The sequence below is a fragment of the Ostrinia furnacalis genome, unplaced genomic scaffold, assembly GCF_004193835.3.
Source record: "Ostrinia furnacalis isolate ACB-3 unplaced genomic scaffold, ASM419383v2 OfSCF2791, whole genome shotgun sequence".
NCBI lineage: Eukaryota > Metazoa > Arthropoda > Insecta > Lepidoptera > Crambidae > Ostrinia > Ostrinia furnacalis.
Genome location: NW_021133030.1, coordinates 1 through 24,040, shown reverse-complemented (window position 1 = coordinate 24,040; position 24,040 = coordinate 1). Strand labels below are relative to the sequence as shown.

General features: G+C 44.5%; 5 protein-coding genes across 5 annotated transcripts; 3 read left to right on the top strand and 2 right to left on the bottom strand.

Moving 5' to 3' along the window:
• Positions 1 to 248: 248 nt before the first annotated feature.
• On the bottom strand, positions 249 to 1,163 carry LOC114356340 (putative OPA3-like protein CG13603). The gene is made up of 2 exons (XM_028309448.1): positions 867 to 1,163; positions 249 to 468 (listed from the first exon to the last, which is right to left on the bottom strand). The coding sequence occupies exons 1-2, from the start codon at positions 948 to 950 to the stop codon at positions 256 to 258; spliced, it is 297 nt and encodes a 98-aa protein (XP_028165249.1). The 5' UTR covers positions 951 to 1,163; the 3' UTR covers positions 249 to 255.
• Positions 1,164 to 1,318: 155 nt separating this feature from the next.
• Positions 1,319 to 6,083, top strand: LOC114356337 (dynein intermediate chain 3, ciliary-like). The gene is made up of 7 exons (XM_028309444.1): positions 1,319 to 1,572; positions 1,898 to 2,045; positions 2,126 to 2,869; positions 3,075 to 3,253; positions 4,673 to 4,805; positions 5,403 to 5,507; positions 5,827 to 6,083. The coding sequence occupies exons 1-7, from the start codon at positions 1,376 to 1,378 to the stop codon at positions 6,022 to 6,024; spliced, it is 1,704 nt and encodes a 567-aa protein (XP_028165245.1). The 5' UTR covers positions 1,319 to 1,375; the 3' UTR covers positions 6,025 to 6,083.
• A 520-nt stretch (positions 6,084 to 6,603) lies between these two features.
• Positions 6,604 to 13,375, top strand: Fbw5 (F-box and WD repeat domain containing 5). The gene is made up of 10 exons (XM_028309441.1): positions 6,604 to 6,823; positions 7,046 to 7,194; positions 7,581 to 7,758; positions 8,696 to 8,850; positions 9,218 to 9,291; positions 9,609 to 9,675; positions 9,824 to 10,128; positions 11,347 to 11,511; positions 11,809 to 11,998; positions 12,891 to 13,375. Exons 1-10 carry the CDS (start codon positions 6,604 to 6,606, stop codon positions 12,963 to 12,965), a joined length of 1,578 nt encoding a protein of 525 aa, XP_028165242.1. The 3' UTR covers positions 12,966 to 13,375.
• On the top strand, positions 13,203 to 15,864 carry LOC114356333 (max-binding protein MNT-like). The gene is made up of 3 exons (XM_028309439.1): positions 13,203 to 13,227; positions 13,933 to 14,216; positions 14,317 to 15,864. Exons 1-3 carry the CDS (start codon positions 13,203 to 13,205, stop codon positions 15,835 to 15,837), a joined length of 1,830 nt encoding a protein of 609 aa, XP_028165240.1. The 3' UTR covers positions 15,838 to 15,864.
• A 781-nt stretch (positions 15,865 to 16,645) lies between these two features.
• Positions 16,646 to 18,014, bottom strand: LOC114356338 (uncharacterized). The gene has a single exon (XM_028309445.1). It carries the CDS (start codon positions 17,467 to 17,469, stop codon positions 16,711 to 16,713), a length of 759 nt encoding a protein of 252 aa, XP_028165246.1. The 5' UTR covers positions 17,470 to 18,014; the 3' UTR covers positions 16,646 to 16,710.
• Positions 18,015 to 24,040: the final 6,026 nt, after the last annotated feature.

Below are 24,040 nucleotides of genomic sequence, written 5' to 3'. Positions count from 1 at the left end.
GAATTTTGTCTGTCACAGAAAAACTTTATCGCGCGCGTCCCTGTTGAAAATACCGGGATAAAAACTATCCTATGTTCTTTCCCGGGACTCAAACTATCTCTATGCCAAATTTCATCAAAATCGGTTGCGAGGTTTAAGCGGGAAAGCGTAACAGACAGACAGACAGACAGACAGACAGACAGACAGACAGACAGACAGACAGACAGAGTTACTTTCGCATTTATAATATTAGTTGGGATGGGATTGAAGGGGCCTTCACACTACCGAATGATTGGAATTGGAAAAGGAGTACCTACCGAGGATGTCGGCGCCGACCTGCACGGCCTCGGCCTGCGACAGCGGCGGCGCGCGCGGCGGCGCGGCCAGTCGCAGCAGCCACAGCTTGCAGCGCAGCTCGGCGGCGCGGTAGGCGCGGCCCGTGCCGGCCACCAGCGCGCGCCGCGCCCACGGGTGCCGCGTCGCGAACGCCTGCGCAGCGCCTGAGCCTGACTCTTCTTGCAAACTTATTTAATCAGGGTAAGTAGGTATGCCGAGCCGGAAGACGTAGCGTGGGCAGGCCTCCCACTAGGTGGACTGACGATCTGGTAAAGGTCGCGGGAGGCGCCTGGAAGCGAGCGGCGCAGGACCGGTCTTTGTGGAAATCCTTGGGGGAGGCCATTGTCCAGCAGTGGACGTCTTTCGGCTGAAACAAACGAACGAACGAAGTAGGTCCTATGTGTATTTTTACTTAGTATGATTTTTTAAAATTTAATTATTCCTTGGATAACATTTAAAATGTATACTGTTCTAATTTATATGAAGTACCTACATATTCTGTTCACTAAACATATAGTATTATTGACTGACTGCCCCCTCGAGCCCGCTACCTTGATCCGCGCCGCGACCGGCGAGCTGAGCTGGCGCGCCAGCAGCGTCGCCAGGCGGAACATCGGGAACTGGTCCAGCCCCATCGCGGCTCGTCATCGGCGAGCACCTGACTCCTGACCATCTACACCTCTGCTTCGCACATCACTTCAGAAGACAAATCTTGTTTGTGCATTTTTGCTGCAATCGGCTGCGAAAATAGAACCATAGTCATCCAAATATCATATTATAAGTAATATCATTTATAATTATCAAAGGTTGAGAATTCAAAGAAATTCAAGCCAATTCAAGCATCATTTTTTTACTTGTGTTTTGACAGCTATCTAACCATTTTTTTTTTCAAACCCTGTTTTGCGTTTGAGGTGATAAGGCTGTATACAAATGGACATGCATGTTAAAAAATCATGACACTGCAATTTTATGACATGACATCACATGACATTGTCAATGAAGACGGCAGAATCAGATGTTTTGAGATTTATACATTCGTAATATTTTACATATTTTGACCATGGAAATAACATATCAATACACAAAGGTGCGATGCAGCTTCGGGCGGCAGCCGCTGTTCTGCGAGCAGGGCCCCGAGATGTGCGACTCCGTGGCCGCCAACGAGAAGGAGCAGAAGCTGTACATCCTGCGCAACCCCGTGCACCAGCCCACGCAGAACACGCCCTTCTTCTCCGAGAACCACGTCAACACCATCCGGTGAGCGCCAGCGTCCAAAGATGCTTCGACTCCAAGCTTGTGCAACGCACCTTGGAATGGCACTCGGACGGTATACAACCTGCTCCGCAAACTAGAATAAACAGTTTGGTTTATTTCTTCATAAGGGGCCCGCCCGCCGTACTGATTGAGTCATGTCAGACTGCCAGTTTAGTTAGTCATCCCGTTATAATAGCAGCTCGTAAAGTCTGACGCCAGGTTTGTTATAGCTTGCGCTAGAAGCTAGCGAGAAGAAAAAAGAAATTTTATAGAACTCGCTTTCTCATTCACTCATTTAAAACAGATTAATTGAAAGTACGGTTGGCAGGGCGGAGTACTCCACGAGTGGCGCCAACCACGCCGAGGGCGGCTGGCCCAAGGACGTCAACGTCATCGACCCCGAGGCCACGCAGCGCTATCGGCGCAAAGTTGAAAAGGACGACGGCTACATACACTGTGTCATGTCACTTGCTGGAGTACGTCATATTTTTATTACATAATTTATTGAAGTAAATTCAGGTTTTAATTGTTTATTTGTTTTGATCTTGCTTTTTAGGGTATGGAGCACTACGTATTACAAAATAATGCAATCGACATGTACGAAACGTACTACGCGGAGATGAGCGCGCTGCCCGCCGTGGAGCGGAACAGCATGCGCACCGTGAACGTGTACCGCGACCCGAGCGCGCCCGGCGCCGGCCGGCCCGTCAGCTCCGTGGCCTGGGACCCCGACGGCGGCCACCACTTCGCCGTCAGCTACGTCGACGTCGACTTCAACCGCATCCCGCGCGGCTCCGTCGACGCCTTCTTCTGGGATTTGGAAAACGCGAACCTGCCGCTGCTCGCCGTCACGCCGCCCTGCACGCTGCTCGACCTGCAGTACAACCCGCGCGACCACAACGTGCTGGCGGGCGCGCTCGTCAACGGGCAGGTGGCCGTCTGGGACCGCCGCAAGGGCGGCCCGCCCGTCAACACTTGCCCTCCCCACGTGGCTCATCGTGATTTAGTTCGAAACGTCCTATTCATTTCTTCCAAATCCGGCCAAGAATTTTTCTCCGCCAGCCCCGATGGAGCGTGCAAGTGGTGGGACTGCCGCAACATGAACGACTACACGGAGGAAATGATCATTGACTTGGTCAAGTCGGCGAATGACGTCCCAAATATGGCGTCATCGTTCGGAATCAGCGCACTAGAATATGAGCCCACGATTCCAACGCGATTCATGGTTGGGACTGAGAATGGCTGCGTGATCGGTGGGAACCGTAAGGGAAAGACGCCTCTGGACAAACTCCCAGGAAAGGTAAGTGTGTGCTAGTAGTTTCGTGTAGTAGTTTAGTGGTCTACTACATTGGATTGGATTGGACAACGACGCCTTGGATTTATGGGATGGGGAGACATTAAGAAGTTATGCATACAAGCCGTTAGATCTCACAAATCGCTCGCTCTTCAATCACCTCCTTTCTTTGTGGCGCTACTTGAATGATATATATTTTACATTTGCTCAGTTCGACGCCCACCTGGGCCCGGTGTGGGCGCTGCGGCGCAACCCCGGCTTCCTGAAGAACTTCCTGACGGTGGGCGACTGGACGGCGCGCGTGTGGAGCGAGGACTGCCGCGAGTCCGCCGTCATATTCTCGCCGCCGCAGCGCCACAAGATCACCGACGGCGACTGGAGCCCGACCAGGTCTGACTCCGCTCTACCTCTACCAGTACCCGCAACGTTACAGCTGACTGATACCATACATAGATAAATGAGGAAGGATAGATTGCTAACGTCATACATTCATCATAAGTGCCACTTGTGGTCTAAACTGAATACTTAAATAATTTTGATTTTGATTGGTTTTTACCTCGCGTAAAATTATTATCGTCGCCGATACCTTGTACTCCGACTTCTAATGTTAGAGGGCTTCTAATGTTAACCGAGCAGTTAAATATGTGACGACTAGAATATTAAGTAGGTATTTGAAGGAGTTAAAATAATGTAGGTACTTATAGCTGGTTTTCTATATTTAATCCTAATCCTAATCCGTCCGTCAATACTGTCAAATTTCAATAATTATGGTTTTTGGACAAAATATCTACGGTTTTCGATGTTTTTACATTTCCATATTGTTTATAAGCCTATTTTAACAATATTAAAGTGTAAAAGCATCAAAAATTGTGGATATTTTGATTGAAAATAATTCGAAATCCGGATTGGGACAAGGATTGAATATGAGAAACGGGCGTTAGTATTATTTTTATTTTCTACAGGGGATCGATTTTAAAATGTCACCGACTGATCAAACCACTAATCAATCGTTACAAATCAGTGACAATCGGCTGTTTTAGTAATTTTATCAAGTTATATTTACATGACATTGCGCCATCTAACGGAATTTATTCTAACTACAGCCCAGCAGCAGCTTACGAAAACGTGTTTTAGATTAGCAAGATCAAAGTTAAATTTTATGATAATAATATTTACCTAGTATTTTTTTGGGTAATAGGTGATACAAAAAATATTTATTTATTTTATATTATAGCGATAGCGGCAATTGTAATTGTTAAATATTATGTATTATTATTTTAGCATTGGGGTAACCTGTAATGTTAGAGATATGATTGTTATTAACTGAATAAATTAAATTAAATAAAATATAATATAGGTAAGTCAGAACACGGAAATATGATAATTATTTCGTCGAATTGGACATAATTTTATTTCTTCCGAGCCTAGTAGCGCCATCTAGCGATTCAGTTACGCGAGGTTTGTACCAGTGTATGAACGTCAGCAATCTATCCTTCCTTTTATTTATGCCTCTACCGCTTCCGCTACCTACCCGTGCGAAGCCAAGGCGGGCCGCTAGTATACATAAATAAAGCGCCAAATAAATTAGTCCTTCCTTGATGAACTTAAGCGAATCATTTCGAAACTGTATGGAAAACGTTCAAAACGTCTATAATGTTTAAATAAATAATTAGCTGGTTATTAATAAATATTTTTATTGACTTGGTATATTTTAAAGGTCTGAAATCAATGGCTTTTTTATGTAGGTTACAAAAAAGCAATTGTGTAAAGCCCTATCCGTAACGTGAGCGACCGATTTGGTATCGGCAGACTGTCGCTGATGCTGCTGACGCAGTGGGACGGGCTGGTGTCGGCGTGGGACCTGCTGCGGCGCCAGCACGAGCCCGTGCTCACCATGCAGGCCTGCGAGGAGCCGCTGCTGCGCGTCACCATGCAGGACGCGGTCAGTCCCGCTGCTTTACTCCACCGCGGCTGTACGATGCGTCGCGACGCCGCGATACAGCCGCTTCCCAATCATGTTTACCACCAAAAATAATAATATGATTCAGTTACTTTTAGCCCTGGACAGAAATAATGTAGGCCCTCGTATGTGAGACTGCGCCCGTTTCATTAATTTTTTTTAAAGATGATATTTTATGCTACTTTTCATAAAACTATTCAGCCGTCATAATTTTATTATAATATTGAAAAAGCGTGAAATACTTAAGACTTAAATATCTAGATCAGTGGTTCTTAACCTTTAAGTCATGAGAGACCAATTTACCTTTCGGTCTTGTCAGGGACCACCTCATAATCATAATCAGTCAAAAGTAAACCAGTTTGACGGCAAAAATCAGTTAAAAGTGGTTTTGACCAAGGTGTGCAAGTGCACTTCGTGGACCACTTGTGGTCCGCGGACCACCGGTTAAGAACCACTGATCTAGATAATGGCTTGACTATCCGATAAACTTAATAATAAGTTACTGCATTACCTTTAAAAAAGTGAAACGGATTAAACGTCAACCAAATGAAAATAATAACTACTTTTAACTCTCGCCAGGGCTCGCTGGCGGCTTGCGGCAGCCGCAAGGGCAACATCTACATGATAGAAATGTCACACAGCCTCACGCAATCGGACAAGAATGACAAGAGTCTGATGACTATTGTACGTACTAAACATACCATAAGCTTTTTTCCCATTTTTCCAGCCTTTATGATCTGTACCTGCTCGGAACACAAAACAAAGAAATGAAAGAAACATTTAACTTTTAAGTTGAGTGCGAAAGCCGTTACATCGAATTTTGTTTCTTCGAAAACCTTTTTACGACATAATATTTATACAGCGATGCCTTATTATATCGACGTCTTGGTACGTCGCATTACAGATGTATGTATCTAGCTTAACTCTGTTTAACAATTTCGATGTTGTATTATTGTTGATCCATTTGTACAAATGTAGACTCGTCCCATTCCTTGCACGCCAGATGTTGGAGCGCGAGGCGAAGCGCGAGCGCATCCTGGAGGCGCGCCTGCGCGAGATCCGGCTGAAGATGCGCCAGGCGGAGGAGGGCAGCCCCACGCACTCCATCGGCGAGCCCGACCCGGCCGTGGGCGACCGCGACCTGGCCGACGCCGCCGCCGAGTACACGGCGCTGGTCAAGAAGGAGATGGCCAGCATGTGACCGCCCACCGCCGACCTCGCGCACACATTCACGACTGTCTTGTTGCCTTGTCACCAGCTGCAGGAAAATAAGCTTTCTAAACTTTACTATTTACGCTTACAATACTTGATAGAAAATTGTATTAGGTACTTATTGTTTATAGGTATAGTTTTAATTTTCAATAAGTTTTTTTAATAGAATATTTGCATAACGTTGAATTTTCAATAATTCCGTTTAATAATTGACACCTTCAATTACATTTAAACCTGACTGCTGCAACACAGTCCCGCCTATAATAGGTACCTACTATTCACTGGGAACACTTATCTATCACCAATGGGCATCGGCAGCAGCCTAGCGAACGCCGGACGCGACGTCGGCAACCGTCACGTGGCATGTGCACTATCGCCGCAGTTTGTAAAACTGTGCTATTATTACGCGACTATATTTACACGCTCGCGTCGCGCCCACCTCACCCACAGAGCGCAAAGCGTACTCATTCGTTCCAAGCAAATAACAAAATCATTTCGTGCGTTTTCAAAGTTTTAAAAAGTGCACAAATCAAGGACTCGAGGAAATTGAGAAAGTGACGGTCAATGGATGGAGAACGAAAGCGACGTCTGCGAAGCGCACGTGTGGCAGGCGGAGGGCGGGCTGACCGAGGCGGCGCTGCTGGAGGTGTTCGCGTGGCTGGGCGGCGCGGAGCTGGCGCGCGCGGGCGCCGTGTGCCGCGCCTGGCGCGCCGCCGCCGCCGCGCCCGCGCTGTGGCGCCGCCTGCTGGCGCGCGCGCCCGGCGCAGCCTCGCTGGACGCGCTCTACGGTAAGCTCCCCTGCAGCCGCCGAGAGCTGCGATTGTTTGCGAACCTATTACCCGACTGCGCCAAAAGGAGGGTTATATTTTTTATGAACTTTTATCAAAGTATGGTATCTTGCACTATGAAATTGGTAAATAGGTACTAGTTAGTCAGGAGGATTTCAATATAAAAGAAGCAACGGATGCAGTCTATTTTATTTTATTTCATTTCATTTCTGCGTGTTTAAGAGAGCCGTGAATGGCGGTCGGAGTACGTGAACGCGGCGGCGCCCTGGGAGCTGCGCGCGCGGCTGGCCGCGGGCGCGCCGCTGGTGCACGCCGCGCTGGCGCCCGGCGGCGCGCGCCTGGCGCTGGCCACCGACGACGCCGCGGTCCTGGTACGCCACCCGCTCCTCGCCCTTACAAACTAATTATTCTACCTACACATACACTCTGTTAAGTGAGCTGCCACACTGGCGGATTGCAAGCGTTTTCTGCGGAGCGGCCCCGCAGCGAACACGCCGCATGTGCGCGGCAAACACGTCGCGGGTGCGCAACGTTTCCGCCTTGAGTGAGCGGTGTACGGATACACTTGAGTGCTACTCTGTTTTAAAAACGCTCGTAATCCACCAGCGTGGCAGGGCCCTAAAAGTACTTTATACTTATTATAAGTTACTCATACGTCTTCTTGCTCTCATATAATTAGGTAAATAATGAATGAGTAAACTTGGAATAATAATTAGTTATTTCTATGTATAATACACGTATTTTTCGTCATTATCAGATTTGGGAGCGAACCGAAGAAGACCAGTGGCGCCCGGCGTGGAGCCGCAGCGTGCGCGCGCGCGGCTGGCGGGGCGTGGCGCGCGCCGAGTGGCCGCGCGCCGACAGCCGCCGCCTGCTGCTGGCCGGCCCGCTCGCCGCCGCGCGCCGCTGGGAGCTGCTCGTGCTGCAGCAGCAAGGTGAGCGCCGGCCCGCTGAGCGTGTGCGCCAGTGTGAGAGCTCGTACACACGAGCAGCACATTGATGACAGCAAAAGCGACTGCAGTCGCCGTCACTTGTCGGCAGCTTGCCGTCGACGTGTCGACAGCTTGCTGCGGCGACAGTGTCGGCGTACGTCTTTGTACAGGAGCCAGTTGAAAATGTTGTGTTTCTTCAATGAAATCCTTTGTACAGGATTTCATTGAAGAAACACTGTGGTTGCTTTTACTCCGTCGTCATCGACGAAAGAGAAAGAACCGGTCATTGGGGGTTGAAGAAATGTTATTGAATAGAGAACGAGACGGCATTTTTTCACTCTTTATCCAATATTACGAAAAAATGAACAAAAAATTATTATAACTATTTTCGAATGTCAATAGCGTCTTTTGACGAGCTTACGACTATTTTAAAAAGCTTGCTCCTGGACTACTGAAAGTTGACCTTCAAAATGGCGGAGGCGGCTAGCTGTCGCCACCAGCCGGCGGCAGCCGCGAACGCGTCGTCAGCACGGCGGCATGTCGACAGCTAGCCGTCGCCTTCTGACGTCAACTGCAGTTACATGCGTCGTCAGCAAATTGCAAAGATGCGTGGTCAGTTCAGTCTGCACATATTTGATGTACTTAAATTTGACTATTCTTACCGTTAGATAATTTCTGGCAATAAGTGGTGACTGAGTTTGTTCCGGCGTTTCTTCTCAGCACTTGCCATGTTTGTCTCGAAGCGCTGGTAGGGCCCAAAAGATAAGGAGACATGTAAAGTTCTCCATAAGGGCTACCTTTTCTTTTTTTATTATTTTCTATTGACGTTCATAAGCACTTGTGGTCTAAACTGAATAAATATATTTTTGATTTTGATTTTTTATTTTTGCTGTTCGTGTGTAAGAACCCTGAGCCGACGGTCAGGTCACGTGTGTCGCAGAGCGCGAGGAGGAGTGGTGCGTGGTGAGCCGCGCGGGCTGCAGCGCGGGCGCGGGCGGCTGCTGGGCGGGCGGCGCCGCCTTCGTGGCGCTGGAGCTGCGCCAGCTCGGCGCCGCGCACTACGCCACCACCGTCTGGCTCAACGCGGCCACGCAGGTCGCTACCGGCTTTTCTGTTGCTACTATTAACCTTTGGCGTGCTATTGAGCCGCGCAAAACTGCACCCCCAACTGCTACGGTTTTCAAATGATGTTTCAAAATGACAAAGTAGTCTTGTCTTAGATCTGAGACAGCAGTTGACGGAGGTTGCACAGATTTGAGACATAGCATAGGAGAGGTTAAAGCAATCGCTCAAATATTGACGGTTATCATCCAGATTCCTATAATTATAAACTCGCGTAAACATTGTTTCTTTATTCACTTTATAACCTGTATTCTGGCAAATAAACGCTTCTTATCTTATCTAAACAAATATTGACGTAATAAGGAAGCCGATAGAAAATAACGAAAAATTTCCTTTTTAGGAGACTCAGTCGGAGTACGCAGGGGTGACAACGCCGCTGCTGCGAGTGTACAACGAGGAGAAAGCGACTATCACGTGAGGCGCCCTGAGGTGACTTCTCTTGAGGATCACGCAACGAGGATAATAATTCTAACTGTAAAATATAGTTGGATCAAAAGTCTTAAATTATATGTAACTTTGAACAATTTGGAACAATTTATTATGTAGCTACCTAACATTTAGTACGAGTACCTACATTATGACTACATGTCATATTTACTAGACAAAACGGTATAAATCTTATATGTATAAAACAACTAAATTTTTCACATAATGAATGTATGCGGTGTATGCGTCGTATTGGTTCAGTAGTCTCCATTCTCCACGGCTAACGTGTTGTGCGCGCGTTGCAGGCACGTGGCGGTGGCCGAGGCGCCGCTGGATTGCGCCGGCGACCGGGCGCTCCGTGACTCAAGCCAGGTTTATAAAATTTTCAATAGAAAGAAATATAATTATAAATAATTATCCGTCGATGTCAATGTTATAATATCCCACGAAGATAGCTTTTTTATCGACGTACTCCTTGAAATAAGAATGCATTTCCTTAAATGTTTTTTTTTTCCTTTAGGTAGGGCAATCTAGAACTCACGCCACACTCCAGACACTAGTGTGCGGTTTCAGTGGAACCAGCGGCGCACTGCGTGCGTGGGGGCTGAGCGCCCTCCAGCCGCCGCCGCTCCTCGCGACCGGCGACCTGCGAGCGCGCGCCGCCGCCCGCCGCGCCGCCCGCCGCGCCGCCGCCGCCGCCGCCGACCCCGACGCCGACGCCGCTGAACCAGAACTAGACGAGGCCGCGGTGCGGGCCATGTGCACACCTCATGAGCACGAGTGCCGACTGCCTGGGCCTCTTGTCGGCCTTGTCATACAAACTGAGTGAGTGAACTGAAGCAAAACCTAAGCACTAAGATTAAATAATTAATTAAGTGATAAGATTAATTAAGTGCATTTACAACGCCATTTAACTTCAAGCCTCGTACTCCAGTCCCCAAGAGACAGGTGTTACCTAGTTTGGGGACCACTGGCAATGTTGTCTAAGTTGTTAACTTGGTTGAATAAAGGTTTTTATTTATTATTATTATTATGTTTGTACGCTTTGGAGCTCACGGGTCAAAAGTGGCCCGGTCCTTTATAAGGCTTGCGTGGGGATACAGATCCAACACGTAGAGGCCGTTTTAAGCGCAAAATTATCGACAAAAGTGAAAGTGGTGCACATGCTGGATCTAGTCTCTGACTATATCATGGGATGTAACCAGAGACCATCCCCAGCCTGTGCACAGGAGCTATTGAAGTTATTGGAGAATGGACTAGGGTTATGGATGAAGGATGGATGGACTGGTTACTGGGCTATGGATGGAGACTACGGGTCACCTGCCTGGTTCATAGTCTCGGACTGAATAAATGGCAGGCGGTGACTAGCCAGCGACTAAATGGGCCCCCCCTGGCGTCATGGGTCGTATAGACCGGACTGAGGGGCAACATTGGCGTCTGCCAGCTCAGGGGTGTAGAGAGGTGTGCTGCGCTTTCTCCGAAGTTACTCGCGGCGTTATGCCCTTTAACACTTCCACCCCTGGAGCATATAGCTCTAGCGACTCCACTCTGGCCGGCCGGTTAAGGCAAGCCAGAGGTGAAAGTCCTGCAGACCCTCTCGGATTCCACTTCGGCAAGCCGAAGACGAGGGTCTTGACCGACTCTCGGGAGCACTCGGATTAACAACTGGCCCCGTGGTGTCGCTACTCACCAACAGCTCGCCACAAAGCTGCCCTGCGGGGCTTATTATTATTATTATTATAATTACAATAGATAAATATCCTAAAAAAATCTCTTTTGTGATTATGATCTCATAATCATAATTTGAAGCGCAGGACCGTTCATTGTGGAAAACCTTGGGGGAGGCCTTTGTCCAGCAGTGGACGTCATTTGGCTGAAAAAAAAAAGAATCTTATTTATAATAATAATATAATTTATGACTATCATAAATGAGACCTATGCACTTTCTGTCCCACAAGTCACGCACGAACACTTAATGTAAATTACGATTCAAGTAACCACAGAAACTCACTGCCAAACGACTTTTTCCTGTGCGTCGATCAGCGGGCGCTGCGCGTGGGCGTGCACGGCGGGCGCGCGCGTCACGTGCGTGGCGCTGCCGGCGTTGCGCGCGCTGCGCTGCCTCGCGCCGCCCGCCCCCGACCCCGCGCCCGCCCTGTTCGACCTTCACTACGTGCATCCAGCTGTCTCGGACTGCTACATAGTTGCGTGAGTCTCAATATTCATACTTAATAATAGTTGTAATCCAATAATTAAGAAAAGGTATTTTATAGCATTCTTCTCACTACGAAAACTATGCTATGAAAATACTCAATACACCAAGTGCCAGGTGCGCAGTTAACTCGACCGGGTTGTGATTTTCATACACACTTTGTCAGTTTGTAACTTCTATACCCCTCCGTTTTCGACTTCGAGCATTCGGTGGGGGCACAACGATACCCGTTCGGTCTCGATCGATTCCGGATTTTTTTGTTTTGTTACTAAAACGGTTAATTCAATCGGCAGGCCAGCAGGCGGCCGCTCCGGCGCCGTGTGCGTGTGGAGCGCGCGCAGCGGCGCCCGCGGGCCCGCGCTCGCGCACGCCGCGCCCGCGCTGGCCGCCGCGCTGCCGCCCCCCGCGCCCCTCACGCCCCGCGAGCCACACGCGCCCCCCGCGCCGCGCACGCTGCTCGTGCTCGCCGCCGACCACATCTACGTCAGTAGTCACTCCTGCCCCGCGCAGTCCTTTGCTTTCGTGCCGCGCGAGCGCAGGCCGCCATCAGAGTAGGTAAATACAAATGAGTAGGTCATCTTCATAGAAACGCACGGGCGCGGTTTGTATGCGAGCGCGCCAACACGTATGCGGCGCGCACGCACACACTGACAAAATTTAGCGGGGATTAGCGGGGAGCCAGTCGTGGTTGCGCCGAATTTTGTCAGTGTGTGCGTGCGCGCCGCATACGTAAGTATATTGGCGCGCTCACATACAAACCGCGCTCGGTGCGTTTCTATGAAGAAGACCTAGTCATTTGTATTTACTCTGCCGCCGTGGCCGCACTGGCCGCCAGAGCTACGGCCCCTCACCGGGTGGCGTGACTGTGGTTTGTGGCCCGATTGCGCAGTGTCTGTTTTACAACCTGTCGAACCATAATACTGTCAGTGAAGATTGACAGTTCATTAGGACTGTTCTAGTGACCATGAACGAGATAGAGAAGAGTAGAAAAGCAAAATCCGCTATTTCGTTTACCTCCATTTTTCCACTTACATATTTTAAAGAAAATTTAAATATAATCAACCCGGTGTTATATCATTTTATTAAAAATACCAACCGAATTGAAAACCTCCTCCTTTTGTTAAAGTCGGTTGAAAAAGGATTGTTCAAATAGATAACGAGAGTTTTGTGGTAAAACATAGTAAAAACAACGTAGATTGAATTAAAGTCTATTCTAATAATTTAAATAACATCCACCTCTTTATTATGTCGTTAAAATGAGCCAATTTGGGAAGAAAGTAGACCAGGTACTAAAGTCTAAAGCTCTCGGCTAAAACTCGCGCGCTTGCACGGAGCGAAGTTTTAGTGGAGGCCCTTACATTTGAATATCCAACAGGTTTGGAGGAGTCGAGCGACGCCGCAACCTGACCGGGCTGCTGCAGACACCTGGCTGCCCTGCGACTCGAGTTGATTACGCTGTCCAGAATGAATAAGGAAGAAGTTGCACTTACTATTGATTGTTTCTGATTAGTTCTGACGACATTAAACAATTTTCATGTAGCCCATATTTTTTATAGGTAAACATTATTTCACCTATCAACAGGAAATAGTTACCTACGTTCTTTTTATGGGTCCCGTACCCAGAGGGTAAAAACGGAACCCTATTAGGACCCTTTCCCACAGAAATCCCGTTTCGCGGGATTCAGTAATGCAAACTGGACTGTCGTGTGAACGTACAAGTTAATTACAAATTCAAACAAATCGGTTTTTTACGGGGCACTGTAAACGGGATGTTCGTGTCAATGTTATTAAAACACGAAAAAAACAGTTCCTGCAAAAAACGGGATGTCTCCGCTCCGTGGGAAAGAGCCCTTACTAACACTTCGCTGCCGGTGTCATCAGGCTGTATCTCATGAACAGCTAAGACAGTTAAAATTTTCACTGATGATGTATTTCTGTTGCCGCTATATTGAGCAAAACAAGTTTTTATAGTAAGGTAACTATAATTTGTTGTTATTTATAACGTCAACAGGTAGACGCTTGAAATACATATTCGCAGAATAGTTTTTTGGTCAAATTTTGGAAAATATAAAACAAAAACAAAAATAATTATCACTTAAAAAATAGTAGCTCATTTAGGGACAAATGCGCGAACTTGTATTCTTTTTTTTATGTGACAGGAGGCAAACGAGCAGACGGATCACCTGATGATCTTGTTCTTGTTGATCTGATCTTAAAATGACCTTACCTATACACTCACGAAGTTTGTCTAACCTTCCACCAAACACCCTGTAAAATATTTAAAGCGGCTCCCACACAACAACAAAAACGTAGCACGGAACCCTCCGTGCGCTAGTATGACTCGCACTTGGCCGGTTTTGAAATTTCTTACTAAGCCTACTCGTTTTATACCGTAGCCATCTAAATAAATTTTGTAGTCGCGAAGGTTTCGTGTCGGATCATTCACACACACGCCACGCTCCACCATGGCTCTCCGCATCGCGCACGGGGCCTGGGCGCGCGTCCAGCGCGAGGTGAGGAGCGGAGCCGGCGCCGGCGCGCGCCTCGCCAGCCGCTCCTGCGACCGCGCCGCGCCGCCGCCCTGCGCGCCCTGCCCGCCGCCGCCGTGCGCGTCTGCTGCCCGCCGCCCGCCGGCCGCGCGCCGCCCTGCCCGCCGCCGCCCTGCAGCCCGCCGCTCACCTGTGGCGCTGCGACCGAACCTGTGAGCCTGCCTAGATTCATCGATGCGACATTGATCAATATGATTTATACAATTTTAGAATTTATGAAACTCTTTCGTCACGAATCATTTTAATTTACAGATTCCGAAAAAGTGTGTAACGGCCGAGGGCTGCGGCTTCCGCAGGGACCGAGTCGCCGAACGGCTGTCGATCGCGAAGCGCGAGCGGCGCCTGGACTACGAGCGCGAGGTGGCCGCGCGCCCGTCGAACGTCGTGCCCGCGCCGCCGCCGGCGGGCTACTCGCTGGGCGCGGAGCGCGAGTGCGCGCGCGCCACCGACGGCCGCAACTACGCGCTCACGTGCGAGCGCGCGCCGCCCGCGCCGTGCGGGCCGGGCCGCGAGCCGCCGCCGCCGCGCTGCGTGGAGCTCGTGCGCGACGCCGAGTGCACGATCCGGCGCGGCGCGCACGTCGACCCCTGCGCGCACGTCCCCCGGACCATCATCGACATAGACCGGAGCGCTCGCCCCGCGGCCCCGCCGGCCGCCCCGCCGCCGGCCTCCCCTGCGCGCGCGTCCCCGGCCGCCGCCCGGCCGAGCGCTCCCGATCGCTCGTCTCTCAAAACGAACATGGCTTCGCGAATTATGGAGCGGCTCAGCTTGAGTCGAACCTCCGATGCCTCGTGCCCGAAAAGTTCCTGTGGAGCGAAATGTGAAACTACGGGTGCGCATCGCGCCGGTGACACTGGCTGGTGTCACACTCAGCCGAAGCCGAATCCGGCGATTCCAGTCTGTCGAGAGCCAAGTTTTAACGAAAAGCTAAAACGTCGAACACCGAGCCGTTGTTCCCAGAAGAAAAAAGAGACCGACGGTAGACGGTCCATTCATTCGTCCGCCAGAAGTCACTCTGCTGCACCCTCTGCTCTCGGAGACTGTCAGAAGGGCCAGGACGAGTCAGTGCTTACTTCCCCATCAAAAAAGACCGCAGACACAGAATCGTTAAAAAAAGCATTAAAGGAAAGGGACACTCTTCAAGAAGCTGGACGAGGGCGGATCGTGACTGATAAAGGACAAACGCAGAAAGATGCCCAAAACACAGTCTCTGGTAGTTTGGATATTCCCGTCCCCACAGGCGCCCAGAATGTAAGCATAAGAGTTTCACTTGATGGGGCTCAAACTTCATGTAAAATAAATTGTAAGCCCCAAGCCGCCACGGTGAACTGTTCTGGATCTGATAATGCTCCGCCAAAAAGTAATAAAAACGAATCCTGGCTCTCGTTAAAAAGTTTCCATAAGAAACTTGCTGGTTGCCGAAAGAACGATAGTGTGAAGATAGCGAAAGACAAGAAACCTGAAACGTGTCCGAGGCCACGACCGCCGACCCCGAAGCCAGCTCCGCTGCCTAATCCATGTGAGATGACACCAGCTGCTAAGCCTGGAAACGGCTCTCCGTCGCCTTCCAAGCAGAGCCCGTGCGCGCCGCCGCCCGCCGCGCCCGCCCGCCGCGGCCCCTGCGCGCCCGCCACTGCTATCCCCCGGAACCCCTGCACCAAGCCCCAGTCTTCCCCGCAGTGCCCCGACAGCAAATCTCAAAATAAACCGACACGATTCTCAACTGCCGCTTCACACTTCCCAACAGCCGAGACTTTATTAGTCAAGTGGTAATTATTTTAATGTGGCCGTGTTGTGTAGACCGAAACAATAAATTTCATAAATCATAATAATAATGCTATCATTTACTAAGTAACTCTTAACGTTTGTATGAGACGTCAGGAACGAAATTGGGTTTGATGTGCACTTACTGATGATTATCCAAATCCATACTTTTGAAGTCCTAGAAAGCTAGTATACTAAAAATATTCTTCATGTAAAAGACGAGTCCATAATGGCTCGCATTTTAAAAAAAGTGATTCATTTATGTAAATTGGCCAAGTCTTACAGGGTACTTTTCCCGTGAACTTATAATCTTGAAATTTGGTAGGAAGCAACGTCAACAGATCATGGAAAAATTGCGAAACCCGTAAATTTTCAGTAACATCACATAAATAAAAATAGTTTTAATTAGAGATGCACCGAATGTAAATTAAACCGAATACGAATGTTCGGCCGAATCATTCGGTTCAAATTTGATTAAAACTTAAATTACCAACTAATGTTGACTCTTAAAGTTTCTATAAATTTGTTTTTTAATTTCATTTGTGAACGGATGATATAATTTGTTTATTGTTGATTTTAAAGAATTTTATTTGACTTACATTGAATTAAAACTACAAATAGTTATAACAATTCCTAGTTCACCATTCACTAGCATACCTACATTCCTAGATAGATATTTATTTAAAAAAACTTATTTGATTTTATAAACATGTAGGAAGTGAGTCGGACAGGATGAATTAATAAGGCAGAGATATCAAGATATAGCTATTTTTATTAATTATAAGAACAGCAATTTAATCAATGGTAGTGATTCAGNTTTTTTTTTTACTTAGTCATTATTGGCCCGGCTATGCCCTACAATAAATGATTGCGAAACATGAGTTAATCACTATCATTAGCATCAGCTTGTGTTACAATATTTATAGGTTCAGAATATACGGAAATGGAATTCACAGAATCTGTTGAACTTGTACATGACCTAGTAGCATGATAGTTGACATATTCTGCAGTCAAAGTACTAGAACCAGCAGTATCAATTTCAGAAGTGTCATTACAACTTTTAAGTGTGAAACCTCTCAATATACGGAAGAGTTGGTGCTTATCGTTCACGACTACAGAATTAAGTTCAAGCCGAATTGTATCGTTGCATTGAGATAAAACTGATACCACGAAACCTGTGATAACGTGTTCGGGTAAGTTAGCGTCAGGAATTTTTTCTATAAGTCGCCAAAGGCGCAAGCCTGCCTCGGCTGGGCTGTCCTTATTACCAAGGCGAAACTTAATTATTTGGTCAAAATGATCTTGCATCATCATGGGTTTGGAAAAATTGGAAATAAGCATGTCCTTGATGGCAGGCCAAGAAATTTTGTCAGGTTGTATTTTTGTTAGACAGGTAGCAGCACGGCCCTTAAGGCAGTGTGTAAGTGCGATGATCAGGTCAACACCTTCTATATTCCTTTTTTCAATAATCATTTCGCTTAACGTGCACCAATTGGTGATATCGGACTCAGGGGCATCTGGATCAAAAGATACCAGCATTGTTGGAATAGATGAAGAGCTCTGTCGTGAACTCATGCTATCTGCAATTTTGCGGAAAATGGCCTCCATGCCAGAGAAAAGAGACATTTGTTGTTGAGACATTTTACTGCTTGTGTCGGTCTGACTATAATGTGGGGGTGGAGCCGTATCCCACTTCAGATGTAGGAAGTGAGTCGGACAGGATGAATTAATAAGGCAGAGATATCAAGATATAGCTATTTTTATTAATTATAAGAACAGCAATTTAATCAATGGTAGTGATTCAGTAATTAGTCTTAATTAAGTAGCGTACAGCTAACACTTCAATTGTGGCCAATGCTCAGGCTTTAACCACAAGTGACTTTATTTTAATTAATTATAAAGCGCCTATGGGCATTTTAATAATTAATGATAATAATTAACTTAACATTTAAATTAATTATCCAATAGGTCTAGGAACAGCTTAGCAATAGTACAAGGTGTGCACCGTGCCGCGCCAGAGCCAAGACTGCCTGCTCCGTCGCTGCGCGCTCGATTTATACCCGTTGCAAAACAACCGTAGTGGAGGTGGGGGAAAAGTGAAAGGCGCTTGCTCTGACGTTGTACGGTGCAGCTGTTGTTTACGAGTTTGTAACAAGTTCGGCGTGCGATGACGCCGCCGTCAAACATATTTGAATACTTGTGTTGGTTCCTTAAGATAGTAGTTATTACATTACAACTATTCTAAAAAAAGTTTTCTGAAAATAGTTGTTTGTTACTCAAAGCAGTTTTGGCAGTATCCTTAAATTTTTCAATTTCATAAAAAATAAATTTATCTTTTTATTTCACAATAAATAATTGGTACAAGTAGTTTCTGGTTCATTTTCAAAAACTATAAAATACTTTCGCTATAAACCACACTTATTTAGTAATTAGTGAACCAAACTGTTTAATTAAATATTATTTTTTTAATTGTTAACAATACTTTTAATATTCGGTAATTATTCGGCAATTCAACCGAACATTCGGCCGAATACGAACATGAAAAAAATATGCCGAATGTACCGAATACGAATATTCAACCGAACATTCGGTGCATCTCTAGTTTTAATAATAATTGAAACTTACTACTCCTTTCCTCATGAACGCGTAGAGGTGTTTAATTGAAATTCGTATCAAATACTCAAGTCTATAATATCTTACTCTTACTAATATACAATTAAATCAAAATACAATTTTTGTAAAATTTTCGAAATTTTTTGAATGCAGTTCTCTTTCTTTTCATAAATTAATAAAGGAATGTTTTCTTTGAGTAACATTTTCTATCTACAGTTTAATACTGGTACTTTCCCTCCAGGTGGCATTACAAAATTCCACCCTGTATAAAATTACCTACTATTGTAATTTTTCCGTCAGAGACAAAAAAAATCTAAAAAGCAGTGTGCGATTTTCGAGTTTGGGCTATATAAAAAGTTATTCCATTGCCATTTATTGCAACTCCTAAGTCAGAAAACAATAATTTGGAGTTATTTTTTATGTCAGTTAGCATCACTGCTCCGCACCGACCGCGCGTCCCTCGTGCGCGCCGGCTTTTCTTCTCGCTACCCGCTTGTGCATATTGTTAGTGACGCGTACTTTAATTAGCTCCGATCTTCCCGTTTTTGTGTGTTCTATACTTTCTTCGCAGTGAACCATCGCTTCTCCTTCTTGTGTTATTGACATGGCGTGTGGCGTGTGTGTATTACCTTCGTTTGTGTGGAAATAAATGCACGGATTTGGAACTGCGGTATTATTCTTCGCATTAGGTAAGTACCACATACTCTCAACACGAAATCAACCTCAAAAGCTACAAAATTGAGTTAGCCACATCATTTTTTGATGTAAGGCTATGGTTTCCTTAGAAGCTGTACGCGGCGTACGAGGTCAGCGTCAAACGTTCCTCCCATGGACGATGGAAGCCTTACATAAGCCAACGTCAACGTCTGAAGAAGACCACTACAGTACATTCAACCTAAATACATTCTATATATACAGGGTGTTACTTTGCATTCTTGCCATATTTACAGAGGTTACTATATTACTGATACTGAACACAAATCCCTAAAAAAATAATACCCGAAAAATTTTTTTTTTAATCTTGAGTATTTTATTTTATCGATAATCTGTTAAACACATCACTAATTATCGTAACGCATGCACATCACTTGTTGGCGATGGCGATGAAGACTTTTTTACTTTTTATTGTATTTTTAAATATAGATGACCCACGGTGAACTGTCCCACCAAACTCAATGACAGGGGGGCGCTACCATCGTTCAACTATATGGTTTCCAACATGGCAAAAATCTGAACCAGCGATCCGGTATTGACGGTGGCGCCCCACTGTCAATGTCATCGACAGGACAGTCCAGTATTTTGGAACTATATCTATTGCAATCAATTGTCTTTAAAATGTCTTTTTGACACTTGGAAAAAACTGAGAAATCCATCAATCACAAATCACGCTGAGAAATCACGTTATAAATAATACAAAAATGTCTGAAGAGTATTCAAACAACGAATAATTTAATCAAAATGGTGCTTGGAGTGTCTGCAAGACGTCTTAGACGAAATGCTTGATGACGTACCCTTAGCGTTACACCAAATGCTCTAGTAGCAGCAGGATGGTGCTCCCCCACAATAAGGACGTCAAGTGCGCGAATAATACGTTTGGTGAACAGTGGATTGGACAAGTGGTCCAGTAGCTTGGCCACCACGATCCTCGGACCTGACACCAATGGATTTTTGGAGTGACTTGAAACGACTGGTATGCGCAGAAGAGATAAACAGTGTAAACGCGTTACATGAAAGGATTGTTTTAGTGAAACTGTGAGACAAATCGTTTATGTGTTGCGAAAACTAAAGCGAAAAACCTACGCTTCGCCGTGCTAGACTGTGCCTTCTTCAGAACGGAGGACACTTTGAACACTTGCTTCGCAGTACGTAAACTTTGTAAGTAGGAACTTATAAATAAATAATTAATTGTGAATAAGGTGATTTCATTTCATACTTATTTTATTAATTTGTAAAAATAGGGTACAATGTTAAAATTAATTAAAACCCTAATAATTATTACGTATTTTTGACGGTCCTAAGCCCGTAAAGTAGAAAGGAAAATCTGAAATCAACTGAAGAGTATTTTAAAATAATTATTATGACTGGATAAAAAGGCTGGTACCCAGAGCCATAAAACAACAGATTATTAAGAACTAGGCCACGCCCACTAGGTTTATTCCACTTGCACCTGTAGAACGTATGAGACAAAATGGGTTTATTCCAATTTGTACTGAAAAACCAAATTTACTAAAATCTTAGTGTACTTTCTTTATGGGGGTCTCTTGTTTATCTTAAATAATAGGTATTGTTCCCTACTTTTATCTCTGTGAATATGGCAAGAATGCAAAGTAACACGGTGTATAAAAGAAAGTCGTGTTAGTTACACCACTTATAACTCAAGAACGGCTGAACCGATTTAGCTGAAAATTATCAGGAAGGTAGTTTAGAGCCAGGAGAAGGATACTTTTTATCCTGTTCGAAATTTAAAAAAAAGTCTGCTTATTTATTGCCATTAAGGCGGAACAAAGTTCGCCAGGTCAGCTAGTTAGTAATAAAAGTGACTCTCATAACTTTAATACGAGAAATAAAAATAAACTTGCCGTTCCAAATCTCAAACTACATAAAGTAGGTAGGTAGGTAATTCTTGGGAAATAGTGTTAAAATGTTTAATAAAATAACCACAATCATAAGAGATTGTCCTAGAAACTACCTATTCATAAATTCAAAGTACAGGTTAAGAAAATCCTTATGAAAAAAAAACGATACTATAAAGTAAACTATTATTTAAAAAAAAGTGACTTAAGTAATCATTCTCATAGAAACTAGAATACGATACGTAATTGGACCTGTCGTTACGAATAATAACTACTGTTTTCTTAGTGTACCCACGAATGGCCAATATATTAATATTCGAGTGACTGCTATTGTATGCAAAAAATATTAAAATTGTTATAAACTTTAAAGAATCTATAGTTTTAAGGTTAATTTTGTATTTCTCTTGTAAGTGAATTCTTTTAGAGAAGTAAATGTCTACCATAAACCATAAATGACAAGAGAGCGTGGATTTTACCTGCCTAGCTCGCACTTATTGCGTGTTATCTACACTAATATTATAAAGAGGAAAACTTTGTTTGTTTGTTTGGTTGTAATGGATAATACTGGACCGGTTTTCAAAATTCTTTCACCATTCGAAAGCTACATTACTCACGAGTAACATAGGCTAAATTTTATTTAAAAAAAAATAGGGTCCCGTAAAATATTTGGGATTTTCATAAGACGTGGAAAAGCGCCATCTATCGTCATTGGTTAAAATCTTCTCGCGCCGTACAAAAATTTTTGAGGTTTGTAAATATTCATGAATGCAAAGCCGTCAAACGCCATCTATCGACATCATTAGTAAATTAGTAACTAAATAAAATATTACATGAGATGGTACATACGCGTGATATTATGCCGCCAGGGTGTTTCTATTGCAGATTAATGTGACTCAGTCTATTCAGTACAATAAATACGTAACGATTGAGTTTATCCCGTAGATATTGCATTGGGGTAACCTGTAATGTTAGAGCTAAGATTGTTATTAAATAAATAAATAAATAAAATTCTATCTGAATTTTCCAGGTACAGTTGGGTACAGTTGTCATCTAACTCTATTCCTAGGAATTTTGTACTGGTTTGTTCAATAATAGTCCCTTCATAATTAATGTCAAGTTTATTATTTTCTTTGTCGATCTATGCCAAATTGATTGGACCAAATGGTTAAGTCCATATTTCCACTGCTCACTCTTCAGCCCTCCTATAGGCGGGAACTCAGGAGTCCTCTGCTGGTCTTCGTGGCTAAGCTGCTTCTTGGCTGGAGTCCTGAAGCCGAACATGATGAGGTAAGAGGTGCGCGTCCTCTAAAAAGTGGTGTGATTTTAAAATAATAACCAACTGTCCGTATGACCATAGGTAAGTATTTTATAAATAATAACTTTTGTAGCAGAAATAACTACAAAATCCTTTCCTTTAGTTGGCATGTTTTAATAGCCGTCTGGGCATTTTTCGAAGAAATAAATTTATCGGTATAATTATCCTTTATTTCAAGTAAAGGAATTTTAGTTCTTTCTGCCCGCCCGAGCGGCTGTCCGCTACAACTTTTTTAATAAAAACGTTTGTAAAAAATGCATATAAGTGTTAAACAATAATAACAAAAACAATAAAAATATAAAACAGTAATTTTCCCCTTTTCTGGTACTTGTTTATCCAGGCAACAGGCGCTACGGCCGCCGGTGAGTCGGTTGAGTATCATAAAACTATTAATAGTGATCGTATTTTTGGCTTGCAGGTGCCGGTTGAAGCAGCGTCGTGTCCGGAAACGGTTAAATGTAAATATTTCGAAGCCGTTTAATTCGTAAACCGGTAAAAATTTACCAATAGGACCCTCAAAACTACCTCAATTTACACTAATAAGTTACTATAATATAGTTCTTGCATAAACCGATCAAATCGCGAAAAATAATTTTATGGCCCAGTGAAAAAGTCTACCTGCCTAGACACAAAAGGGCGGGTGGGAGGTCGAATTTTTGCATCTTGTGACGTCGGATCCCTACAAATGAGGTGTCTATGGATAGGGCTCGCCGAGACGAACAAAATGAGCCGGTCGACATTAGGGGTGACCATAGAAAATTTTGAAATTAACGCCGAAAAACCGTTTCCGTCAATAAATTTAAGATTTTTTAAGTTATGTTCTAAAACGAACCTAACCGGTTTTCAGAATGTCCCCAGGAACCCAACCGTAATTTTTCAGGAATTTTCAGTTACCGGTTTTTTGTAACCTAACCGGTTTTTGTTAGGTTTCATGAAGTTAGGTTCTGAAACGAACCTAACCGGTTTTCAGAATGTCCCCAGGAACCCAACCGTAATTTTTCAGTAATTTTCAGTTACCGGTTTTTTGTAACCTAACCGGTTTTTGTTAGGTTTCATTTTTTTTTTTTTTTTTTTTTTTTTTTTTTTGAATTTGTTTCTATGCACCTCTGACGATTGCATATCAGAGACTTTGCTATTTTTAGGTTTTAATTGTTTGGCTGGTGTGTTTTTTAAAGTTTTAGTTAAGTTTTTTACCAATGTTTGTTTGCTTTAAATTTTGATGACTTTTAAAAGTTTGTTCTAAAATTCCTATTTTAATTTTTCTATTTATCTTAATTTAAATTCTGTTCTAGATACCAATTAATGTTTTTCTAAGTTTTATTGCTCTCCTTTTGTCTTAAAATCTGTAATGCCATGTTTGATTTCAGGACACAGGTTTTGCTTGTTTGCTGTTTATTATGGGTAAGTTTTATTTGTTTTATTATAAATGTTTCGGGAATTTTGAATATCGGGTTATCTGGTGACTCATTTGCAACTACTTTTTATGTTTATCTATAATATTCTCATAATATTTAGATAACATAGGTCTTAATTATTTTCTTTTAGTGAGCGCCTTGTGCTGTTTGTTTTGCGAAATGAGTTTTTGTTTCCAAATAGTCCAATTTGGCCATCAAATTGCTATCTATTTGTGTAGTTTCCTTAAATTTTGAATTTTGTAATTTTGTTTTTATTTTATGTTCCAAATTAAAAGCCAAATATTTGCTATTTTTAA